The 12748-nt window shown below is 36.8% G+C and overlaps 1 protein-coding gene across 2 annotated transcripts in view; it reads left to right on the top strand.

Moving 5' to 3' along the window:
* The window catches only part of Micu3 (mitochondrial calcium uptake family member 3), a 69505-nt gene extending 63181 nt beyond the window's left edge, over window positions 1-6324 (top strand). For both annotated transcript variants that reach the window (XM_050147282.1, XM_050147281.1), the window contains 4 exons: window positions 506-614; window positions 2609-2766; window positions 4207-4275; window positions 5582-6324. In XM_050147282.1, coding sequence (XP_050003239.1) covers window positions 506-614; window positions 2609-2766; window positions 4207-4275 — 336 coding nt within the window. In that variant the 3' untranslated portion in view covers window positions 5582-6324. The remainder of the gene's footprint in view (window positions 1-505; window positions 615-2608; window positions 2767-4206; window positions 4276-5581) is intronic.
* Window positions 6325-12748: the final 6424 nt, after the last annotated feature.

The raw sequence follows: 12748 nt of genomic DNA, 5'->3' as shown, positions 1-12748 counted from the left end.
CATCTACCTCACCTCCCCCAGGTATCCTGGCTGCATTTGAATGACTGAAAAAGTTCATTCGGTGACAGTTAATGCTTAGTCAACATCTTGATTTTTGTATTGTCATAATAAACATATTGATGTCCTGATGCTGAACCATGTGAAAGAATAAATATATAAAGCAAATACGTTTTTATGGGTATCCTGCAGGTTTAAGAACTGGTGTTTAGAGGACTATCAGAGTTGGAACCTTCCCAGTTATTCTATTGCAGCACATGTTGACCCTTGATGTTAACAGGACAGTGTCTTAAAACAGTTTCCTGTTATCAGAGTAGCACTGCTGCCCAATGAAAATAAGTCTGAGCGAATCCTACACTTTATTTAGAGAATTTTTTCCAAATATGCCTGTGTGCTTGCTTATGAAATATATTGCACATTCTAATGTTTCCCTGTATTAAATGTGTCGCACTTATTTTAATACTTTAATTGTCAATACTAATTGATTCACATTTCTTTCCCAAAATAGGGCATCACATTTGATGAGTTCAGGTCATTTTTCCAATTTCTGAACAACTTAGAAGACTTTGCAATAGCCCTCAATATGTATAACTTTGCAAGCCGTTCCATAGGACAAGGTAAGAAATCATTCTTCAAAATTTTAAAGTCAAAATGCCCCTACCTCATTCCCAGAGACTTTGGAAGAGGCTAGTGAGATATGTCTGGTCATGCATCAGCTTACCTGAAAGTCTGGCTTCATAATTTCTGTGGGAAATCAGTTCTGAAACTTAAAAGTATGTAAAGTCTAGGGGAATGTGCTGATTTCTTACTGGGTTTATTTTTGGCCTTTAATTTTATATTATGAGGAAGAACTAATAAAGTTTATTGTAAAAGGTCTAAGAAGAAACCTTGAGGCTACTTGGTAACATCAGGGAACACATGGCAGCCTGCACAAATTCTCACTGATCTTTGCCTAATCAGAAACCAAAAATACATGAGCAGAGCCACTTAGCCATTAAATTATTTTAACTGGTTTTTGAGACTGATATATAAAATTGATTATCTTTTTTTAACTTACAAAGAAATACATCTGTCATATAACTTCAAATACTGATGTCTTCAGGACTCCCTCATTCTTTGCTCATGGGTTGACTAAAAGGACAAATCTTTTTACTAGGATCCTCTCCCTTATAACCATGTCCTCTTGCTGTGTGGTGTGGTTGTGTCTTTAAAGAAATTTTACCGACCTCTACCAGAATCTAATATGTTAGATCTCAAATTATAGTTTTGAATTTCTTATTCTCAAATCTAGGAAAAAGTCACACTACACTCTTCCCCAAATGATGACAGTTACTTCTCTCTAAGGCATAGAAGGTGTAGGAGCATTAAACTGTGAGGGGCTGAATTCAGACTGCCAGCTTCGGAACCACTCAGCACCCACGTTACGTCTGTTATACAGCCTCATTTTATTCATTGAATAAGACAAACCTGAACAATTTTTTATATTTCATTCTTTCTCTAACCTATATGCTTAGACGTTGGAAGGCATGTCTCCACAAATGATATATATTATCGCAAATAATATACATGTCTCCACAAATGATACTTATATAAATATTTATATCACAAACAATAGAAATATATCATGTACTTAAAATGTAATATATCTTACTGGAATAATATATCCTTTAAAAAGAAATTAGTATCTGTTTATTTGGCTCAGAGCAGAGAGCTGCTTTCTTATTTTGTGGGACTATAAAACAGGAAGAATTTTATAGTGTCACTTCTTCGAATGTTCGGGTTAATACCTTTCTCCTTTGCTGCTGTCAGCACACCAACTCAGGCCATTGCTTCCTAAAGGGATTTGCAGAGGCCACCTAAGTGGCGCTCCTTCCACGAGCTATTCCTGAAACATGTGGAAGACTCCACTAAAACAAAATTCACCTTTCTTTCTATAACTGCTGTGGCAAACTGTTCAAGTTCCCCCAGTGCCTGCTGGAGAGTGTGCAGGTTCCTGACCTCCCTGCCAGACTGTCAGCACTCTGGTCTCCTCTCCCTCACCGCACACGCTCCTTCAGATCCTCCCACCTGTCCTTTCTCTCCTGTCCGCAGCTGAAACCATCCGTCCTGTGGGGCTTAGCTCCATACATCTCACAGCCTTTTGAAATCATTGCCTGTGCTTTTCTTCCCTCTTCCCTTGCCCACATTGTAGACAGAATTAATCACTCATCTCCAAATTCTCAGCACTTTCTGGAAAGTTTTGTGAGATCTTGTATAATAGTTACATCTGAGAATCTTGTCTTGCATCTGAACCTTTTCTTGGAAATTTATCTTACTAACTGCTCAAGAGTCTCTTGCTGACAGTAGCTGTTGAATCAGCTTTCATTGATTGAGTGTATTATTAACCCAATAGAGTCTCCGCTTGCTCTTTTCACTAAAACCACAGTGTCTTCTTCTCCCCTAAGTGACAGTGCAGTCGTGTGTTATTTTCCATCCTGGCTCGCTCATGTTTAGCAAAAAAAAAAAAAAAAAAAAAAAAAAAAAACCCTTTTACAGCCTTTGCAATAATTAGCATTATGTACTAAAAAAGATACCTTTTCCTGCCTTTTCATTTTTTGTGATATTTACCTAGATGAATTTAAACGTGCCGTCTACGTAGCTACTGGACTTAAACTTTCACCACATTTGGTAAATACCATCTTCAAAATTTTTGATGTTGACAAAGATGACCAATTAAGTTATAAAGAATTTATTGGAATTATGAAAGACAGACTCCATAGAGGATTCCGGGTAAGTCTGAAGATTTCAAGTCTATTGATAATCCTTTTTAAATCTAAGTTCAAAAAGAATTTATGTGAGAGTTTAAGGTTATAAGCATGAAATGATTTTTTTTTTTTGAAAACTAAGATTACCTTACCTACATTCAAAAACAATGCAAGGTGATAAAAGATAATCTAAAAAAGTAAATATATATAATAAATTTTCATTTTTGTTTGTTTTGGTTTTTTGAAACAGGGTTTCTCTATGATTTTAAAACCTGTCTTGGAACTAGTTCTTGTAGACCAGGCTGGCCTCGAACTCACAGAGATCCCCTGCCTCTGCCTCCCAAGTGCTGGGATTAAAGGCATGTCCCACCACTACCCGTTTAATTCATTTTTATATTCAATTAGGGGAATGTCTTTACTTCTGTTTTGGGGAAAGGGTATTGCCATTTGTTGTTGTTTTTAATGTAATCTTGTCATTGGCCTTCAGACTTGGTAGTAAACAAGGAAACATCACTATTCCTTGTTGCACATTAAATGTTTCCTTTAGGAAACTGAGGCTCTTAAGCCACTGCAGATACATTCCTATGTATAAAATAAACTGAAAATAATTTTTCATTACTATTTTTCCTTTGACATACTAAAAAGTTACAGGAGATCATCTTTCCTTTTCTAAAAATTGCTTTTTAAAATCTCAGCTCTAGTGTGGTTTAATAAATGTTCATATTGCTAACGTGCTTAATGGACACTCCAGGAGAGGGGAGAAAAATCCTTTTCAGTTGACAGCTGCTGCAGTCAGGGACAAACATTTGAAGTATAACATTGTAATTCAAAGATTTGCTAATGACTTTCCAGAAGCCCAGGCTGTCTTGGAAAAGATGCTGCTGTGCTTCAGTGCCACCTAGTGGTAGCTTGTTAACATTTCCCTTGACTCTGCAGACACTTGTAAGGATGTACATAGAAATCTGTTTATTTCTCCTCAAAAATAACAAGGTTTAATTTGATATGAACTACACTGAAGCCTCTAAGTTCCCCTCTAAGTTCCATGAGTCTCATTTCTGTTCACTATTCTATGTGTGCCTAAGTTCCCATCGTGTTTTACTAATGTTTGCACACTTGTTGCATGAATACATTGTGGATTAATTATCTTAATCTAGTTGATATAATCTTGTGCTTCTTTGTAGTTTGAGGCATTTAAATCTATTATAAAGCAGTTTTGAAATACACGTGATTATTAGCTGTGATCACCGTTTTATGCAATTGATCTTGAAAATGCATTCCTCCTGTGTGACTGGAATTTGTACCTATGGTTCACTTCCTGTGTCTGCAAACCCTCCCAGCCTCTGGAAACCAGCATCCTGCTCTGTGTCCATAAATTTGGCTGTTAGATTTAGATTCAACATAGGAATTAAATTATACTGGATCTCTCTCACATTCATTTGGACATTTGTAATCTTCTATTCCACAGGGCTATAAAACAGTCCAGAAATATCCAACCTTCAAATCCTGCCTGAAAAAAGAACTTCATAGCAGATAAGTATGTTAACTTATGTTTATTCTACTTTTCCCAGGAATAATTAAGAATAGATATTTTATAACATCTAAGCAATAGCTGGGAAGGGATTAGGGCTAGAGTTCAGTGGTAGAGCACATGTTAAATTCCATGTTGCACAAGAGAAGAAAATAGCTGAAAGAAATATAATGATCACCTACAATTTGGTAAAGACAATGAGAGGCGTGGTTTAAAAAGGAAGTTGCTTTGTGTCTTTATATTTCATGGGACTGTGACAAAATGCTTCAACAAAAGCAGTTTAAGGAGAAAGGGCTTACTCTGGCTCTTAATCTGAGGGGACTCACTCCATCCTGGCAGAAAGCCGCTGGTCACACCTCATCCACCATCAGAGAGCAGAGAGCAGTGCTTCCTGCCCTCCCCACTTACACAGTTCAAAATCCCAGTCAGCACACTGCGCCCACACAACTCCTCACACGTCTCCCAAGAGATTCTGTCAAATCGTCAGCACTAACCAACCGTCAGTGAGCTGAGAAATGTCAGAGAAATGGCCACATTGCCATGATCCTTTATCAGCTTTCCCTGTGTTACTGTTGGTTTTTGTCTTTCTACAAAGAAACTGCAGTGATGGGTGTTCTGTGAGGTAGTTTGGAGGCCTAACTGTATACTATCTAGTATATGGAATCCAGTTTGGGAAGCAGTGATTCAAGAGACAAACAGGCTTATTTATCTGTTAAGGTAGCTGCTGTGATTTAGCTGCCCAGGGTCTTCCATACTTCTGTTTAAGGAACTGTGCATTGCCTTCCGAAACAAGAACAGCATTTAGTGCCATTGCGTTTATATATCCCTGTATGTAGTGTCCCCATCCTACTTGTGGTAGCATCCCACAGATCCTACTTGTAACGTGTTAGTACACAGAACCATAGTGCAAACTGGTTACCCAGATCCTGTTCCTTTCTGAAACCGGGTACTAAAGAAGCTTCTTAACAAAACATGAACTTGTCTTAGTGGATAAGTGCACTTGGCCCGACGCCAGCCGACTTGACCCCACTTGATGGCAGGTAATAATAGACTCCCATGTGCACACCATGGCACATTCATGCGCTGCCTTCATGCACACAGATTAGTACACAAATAAATACAATTTTAAAAAGCTTTTTAAATGTTTAAAGTGTTTTAAATACTTGATTCTTATATTTCATATGGACAGTTTTTAATTAGTTTTAATGTCTGCTTCATATAATTTTTGTAAAAACTTTTATTATTGTCATTGCCTTGAATTACATAAATATTGCTTTGGCATTTTATTTTGTTTTGTTTTGTTTTTAACTAGATCCTCTTAAAACAAAGTTTGAAGGATTATGATTTATGAGCAAAGCAAGCAGCAAGTTTCTGAGCATGGATCCAAGTGTGAAGTCAGAGCATGCAGAAAATAAAGGGAAAGGTGAAATATTATGAAATTATATTTTTTCCTGGAACTGAGTTTGTCAACATAAAGCAGAGGAAGATTGAACCTTCTAGTTGTGAACAGTAGCCCTGGGTTTGACCCCTAGTACTACCAAGAGAAAACTTCCTGCAGATGCTAAATGTAGTCAGTTGACCGTGCACCTCGATTGACCGAAGTCTGAACTTTTTCATTCCCTTCACAATTGTTTAGATTGTTTATTTATTAGAAATGCCCTTTATTTCCAAATAATTTATGAATGATAGACTATAGATGGCTTAAAAACCAAAACACATTTCCTTCTGGTTTGAGCTGTGAACCTGTTTTCAGACGAGGAATATTGCTTCTGATTTGTCTTAGGGCCTTTAGACACGTTTATAAGTACCTGTTATTTACCTTGTATTTAATCACACTGAAGTAATTTCAGAAAACAAGTGAAAATTTACTAAATATGATGGTTTACATTGTACTTTCAACTTTTAAAAGTACTTATGTAATATACATTGTTGGATTTGTGTAAATTTTTGTTTGTTTTTGCTGTTCTTTGTGTGTTTTGTTTTGTTTTTGTACAAAGGTCAACAGGATTTCAGGTATTTTATTTAAAAAGCAATTTAGCTTTTTTTTTTTTTTTTTTAAAGAAAACCTAGTGGTCACATGCTGATGTTAGGAGTCGGCACAGTGGTGGTGGTAATTACCACAGGGGAAACATGCTCCTTATTGCAAGTACAATATATGGAAATAATGTTAGTAATATATTTAATATTGTAATGTATGTCTATAGCATCAAAGCTAATAATATAAATGGTTTAGAAGATTGATGGATATTTACAGGTAGAAGATAATCTTTTGTTTCTTGCAAAAGGACCAGATGCAAAATTGATCCAAACAGCCATTAGTGATGAATTCTATAATTCATTACGTCAGAACAATATGTCTTAAAAGGAAAAATAGAGCTTTCTATTGAAAACCCCCACTTAAGAGACTGACCAGGAGGGTTGCAGCTTAAGGCCTACCTGGGCTGTAATACAAGCTTGAGGCCCTTGGGCTGCTTAGAACCCTGCCAGAATAAAGATGCTGGGGAAATAAGTCGCTCAGGAGCAGAGTGCTCGCCTGCCGTGTGTGGGGCTTCGGGCTTAAGTCCCAACACTGCAAGTAAAAAGAGAAGAAGAAAAAGAATGAAAAAGCGGGAAAGAGGAAAACGAAATCCTAGATTTTCACATTGAAAAAGAATTGTAGAATACTTAATATAACTTTGGCTACCTGATAAAATTGGTTTATACAAGGGTATTATAAAATAAAGAAACAAGTTTAAGTTAATATATTTATATATTGCATGTATTATGTGTTATTAATCTAATATCTAAAATATTAATAGATTCATTCATCTTCTTCCATAAGACATATTTAGTATAAATTGCATACACTCCAACCATTTCTTGGCTTTTGCATATGAAAATAGGAAACACTGGCTTTATTTTTCTAAGTTATTGAATGTGAAATTGATCTACATCAGTTTATTTATTAAAAAGTAATGTTATTTTGGTGTTATTAGTATTGATTTTGTGTTTTTTAGACTTTTCCACATTCTTAGTCTGGTATTATTTATTGCACCAATATAGAAATATAAATGGGCATATATAGTATAGTATACTTATTTAATTACACCTGCTTTGAAATTGTAGTCATTCAATGTCTAGACAGAGATGCCTACCTACTCATATTATCATGCCTCACACCTGGAATGTTCTTGGTAATACATGAATGTAAAATAATTGAAAACATACAAATTATAAGTTATATTATCATACATAAATAGAAACCTTGTTACTATGGCTTAAAAATTAAATAACCTATTTTAAAATCCTTTATAAGTCTTGTCATTGTTCCAAGGAAATAACACCCACAATATAAGCACAGTCACTATTCTTTATTGCTTTATTGTGAATTGGTCTATTTATAAGGTGTCAGGATAATATAAAAATGAAAATAAATAAAATATTCTGATTAATATAAGAGAATTACAATTATCCTCTATGTGTCACTTTTAAACATTTTTTGTCTATAAAATGGAAATAGAAATATCTCCCTGGGATGTTGGTTTCCTCAATTGAAATATAGTGAATGTTTTTCAAATAATATACTAAATGCACATACATTAGCTTCAAAATTTCCCTCTCCAAATTATAAAAATTTCACAAACATTAAACTCTACATAAAATTTTAGTGTTATGCTAAGAAAGTATACATGATAAATGATACTAGGTACTTCTCAGAATAGTTTATAATAAATTGTTTTAGCTTAAAGTCTGAGTTTTACTATAAATCTTAATTGTAAAGCTACATGTCTTACATTGTTATATTATCTTAAAATAAATGTACCTCCTTTGAACCAAAAAACATTGTAGTTTGCTGTTGTGTATACCAGTGAGTTAATTTCTTCCTGGAAACATCGCTTTTTAGGGTTACCACTGTTCTTAAGCCCACTCGTATAGCATTACATGCTGTCAAACTGAACTCATAACACCTCTGTTCATAAGTAAACTGCAGAGCCTTGAGCCTTCTCAGAGTATTTCAGAGAGAACTATGATTGTTAGTATTAGAAAAAATGTTCATGAAGTTTACATGGGACTTAACGAGTGTCTATCTTGTTTCAAAGAACTAATCATTTAAATGGCTTAAAATAAAGCCAAAATTACATTAGTCCATGTTGCTAGTGTTACTATTTTACAGGAGTTATCTTACTAAGAGAACACCTAGAAATCACATTTTAAAAGTTTATTAGTGATCTTTCTTTCCTGTTTTACTTTGGTTTGGTTTTAGTTTAATTGAACAGTCTCACTTGGTACCCAAGGATGGTGTCTTTGTTAGGGTTTCTATTGCTGTAAAGAGACACCATGACCACACCAACTCTTATAAAGGAAAATTATTTAATTGGAGTGGCTTACATTTTCAGAGGTTTAGTCCACTATCATCAGTACGTAGTGGCATGCGGGCAGATATGGTGCTGGCAAAGTAGCAGAGTGTTCTACACCTTGACTTGAAGACAACATGAAGTGATCTGTCTCACTGGGCATGGCTTGAGCATATATGAGTCCTCATCACCCACCTCCATAATGACACACTTCCTCCAGCAAGACCACATATACTCCAGCAAGGCCACACCTCCTAATAGTGCCACTCCCTTTGACATAGTGCTGGCTGCAACTTGATCAAAAGGCAATAAGAAGTGATCTGTCTCACTGGGCCTGGCCTGAGCATTCCTCCAATAAGACCACACCTACTCCAACAAGGCCACACCTCCTAGTAGTATCTCTCCCTTTGGGGACCATTTTCTTTCAGATCACCACAGATGGATTCACATTCCCTGACTCAAGCAGTTCTCTGACCTCAGCCTCCCAAGTTCTTGACATTAGGTGTGTGTCGCCACACCTGATCCCACTTCTGCTATCAGTAAGTAAACAGTTTTTTGAAGTGCAGCGCTTGTGTTCCCAAAGAATGTGAAGCTATGAATTGTGTACTATTCAGTAGATAAAATAAAAATCATAAGTAATAAGAGTATATTTTCTTTTTCTTTTATGGACAGCAGTTTTACTTTCTTAGTAGCTTATAAAATAATGGCTTATTCTCCCATGTTATATTCTGTGAAATATCATCTTTGTAATCAATTGTCTTTATGTTATAATAAATATTTTGACATCTTAAAATAAGAATATACCTATAATTGTAAGATTATGTATGTAAGTATGCAATGCATGTAGGACATAAAAAAAAGCTTACTATGAAATTCATCTTGCAAAGATAATTTCCACTTTGTGAAAGACAAGAGGGACACATACTAATGAGAAATGGGGTACCTGGAAAAGGGACCTGAATAGGAAAAAGATTTTTTTAAAAAATTGGGACTAAAAGGAAAAATCATTTTAAGCACGTGCACGTAAAGGTAAAATATGATATGTGTTTTCACATGAGTTTCAGATGGCAAAGATGGTTTTGTAGAATGTGGTGCTCATGAGTATGTGGGGCAGTTTGGTGCCTTTTTCCAGCGGTGCTGAAGTTTTCTAAAGGAAACAAAATTGTTACCCCAAACTTTACCTCTGGACCACAGTGTCCCAATGGATACACTTACAGTTTATAATTTTCTGTGTCCACAAGTCTGTGGTCCCATTGACGTGCATATCACAGAACAATAGGAAGTTCATTTATGGCGTGGACATGACATGATCTGCAAGATGTGTGCTATGCTTCTGTCGTGCTCAGCACATGTTCTCATGACACAGCCTGTGTTGCAGTTGTATTCAATATGTCAGCCTGTGGGTCACGACCCTTGGGGGTTGAATGACCCTTTCACAGGGGTCACCTACGACCATCTGAAAACACAGATTTTTACATTACGATTCCTGATAGCAGCAAAGTTGCAGTTATGAAGTAGCAACGAAAATAATTTTATGGTCAGGGGTCACTACGACATGAAGAACTGTATTAAGAGGTCACAGCGTTAGGAAGGTTGAGGACCACTGGATTATAGGTATATATTTTAAAAGCCAAAGAGCTATAGTCCCATTCTTAGTCAAAATTAGTAACTATCTCCATTTCAGTTTACTAAAACTTTTATGTCCCTCATTTACCTATCACTAAGTCATTTAAGATTGAGCTCTAAAGCTGTGTGTACTGCTAATGAATTTGAGCACTCTGGTAACGTGTAAGCCTTCATTATTCTGGACGTCCCTGCGGACAGGTTCCGTCTCACTGGCCCACCTGGAGGGCGAGCCACTCACCTGGTGCCAGAGCTGTTGCTCTGGGACCTCCATCTCCAGGCCGTGCTCTGCTTTCTTTCTCTGTCGTGGAAAGTGTCCCATCCTCCCTGAGGAACGTCGCATCGTGAGGGAAGTTTTGTAGTTGCATTCCTTGAAAACACCTTTATTCCAGCTTCAAGTTTGGGCATCGTCTATCCAGAGATACCCAGTCTAGAATGGCGTACCTCATCTCTCCCTCCGAACTGTAAAAGTATTGCCCCATTGGGTTCCGGCATTCAGTGTTATTCTCAAGATGCCTGTCCTGTTTTCCTTCCCCGTTGGAAACTACAATCTTTGCTGATCCTGCTTCGTGTAGGCTCTCCTTGCTTTATCCGCTGTCAGTGCTGGGCACAGCAGTTTCATCTGTGAACTCACAGCACCAGCTTTGAACGGGATTTTCTGAAGTATTTTGAGAATGTCCTCTCCTCTCATCTTCTCTGCCTGTTTTTTCCTAAAATACCTGTTATTCAGACACCACACCTTCTGTCCTCACCCTGTCATCTTCTCTTCCCTACTAACTGTCTGTCTCCTTGTGATACCTTGTTGTCTTTATCCATGCTTTAATTCTACCATTTAAGATCTAAATTTTTTTGTCTTCTGTCTTTGTTTCATATAGTACATTACTTATTTCTAATTGTCTAATTTTAATTTCTTTGACTTTTTCTCCTACTTTTGTTGCCTCTTTTTTGTGCATTTGTGTGTTAGGCCTCTCATATTACAGGTTTTTGTTCGGTATCTAATAGATCTTTGCTGTATGCTTGTATTTTACAACACATTGGAATCTGTGAGGTTTTAATGGATGGGTTTGCCTTTCTGTTCTTCTGGCCAGCCTGCATGCCTATGATGCCCTTTATCATCAACACTGACAGGTCTTTTCTCTGGCTAGGATTCTGCCAGCTAGTTCAAAGCTTCGCTTTGATTTTGTTAGAACTGAATACAAAATAGAGAGAGAGAGAGATCTCGAACCCCGCTTTATTCTTCGGCGCTTTCCCATCTGTGTACAAAATCCTTTGGAGGCTCTGAGGGACTTTCTTCTGCTGTATGTTAGGGAGGAGAAGGAAGGAAAAGGCAGGGAGGATCCTGAAATCTAAATGGTTCCTCAACAGCATTTCAGCTAACCATGTATTTATAATGCAAGCTTTGGTGATACCAAGATTCTTCATTTCAAGCTTCGGGGAACGGAACTGTGGGAATCTGCTCGCTCAGAGTTTGCCGCTATTATAATAGTGGCATTCTTTTTTATCTAATAGTCATTGTCCATTCCTGAAATTAAAATTTTAAAAAATCCTTTCCCTGTATTACCATTTCCAGTTTTCTTGTCCATGACAAGAAAACATTACTTTTAAAAAATCAGTTTTTATTCTGTTATTTTAGTATCATTTCAAGGAATGGCAGAAATATGTGTCTAAAATGTCATAGACAATTTAAACTCCATGTTCTGAATATATCTGGAAATATACATAAGAAACTTAAAATTGGTTGTCTTTGAAGATTTGAATTTTTGTTTTGTTTTTATAATTATTGAGCTGCTGCTGAACTATTTTTGAATTTTCATTTGGTGTTTTTTGTTTTTTGTTTGTTTGTTTGTTTGTTTTTCAAAACAGGGTTTCTCTGTAACTTTGGAGCCTATGCTAGAATTTGCTCTGTAGACCAGGCTGGCCTCGAACTCACAGAGATCTACCTGTCTCTGCTACCTGAGTGCTGGGATTAAAGGTGTGCACCGCCACCACCCAGCTTCTCTTTTTTAATATTTTTAACATGACTACATTTACTTTTTAAAGATTTATTATTTTTTATTTTGTATGTATGATTGTTTACCTTTATGTATGTATGTCACCACATGTGTGTCTGGTGCCCTGGAAGTCCAAGAACTGGAGTCAGGTTCCATGGAACTGGGGGTCCACTTAGTTGTGCGTCTCCACGTGAATGCTGAGAACCAAACCTGGGTCCTCTGCAAGAGCACCAGCGGCTCGGAAAACACTGAGCTCTACCGCTCCAGCCTCGTGTTTACTTCACGGGAAGTGAAGGTTTATTTTGTGTGTGATTATGCCTGAATGTGTGGGAGTACCCACAGGTTCCAGGAAAGGGTAGCCGATCCCCTAAAGCTGGAGCTCCGGGTAGTTGTGAGCCATTCAACAAGTAAACACGAGACAAGCAGTCTGTAAAGCTTAGCATCTCAACTTGATGAATAGTTTTAGTCACATTTGTTTGCAAGACCCTAAACTTACTAGTGACTGTACTTCAGAATGGCACTTCTCTAAGA

This window comes from Alexandromys fortis, unplaced genomic scaffold, assembly GCF_014885135.2.
Source record: "Alexandromys fortis isolate MF-2015 unplaced genomic scaffold, M_Fortis_MF-2015_v1.1 scaffold_32, whole genome shotgun sequence".
In the NCBI taxonomy this organism is placed as follows: domain Eukaryota; kingdom Metazoa; phylum Chordata; class Mammalia; order Rodentia; family Cricetidae; genus Alexandromys; species Alexandromys fortis.
The sequence above is the reverse complement of the archived record's forward strand: the minus strand, read 5'-3'. Positions and strand labels throughout refer to the sequence as shown.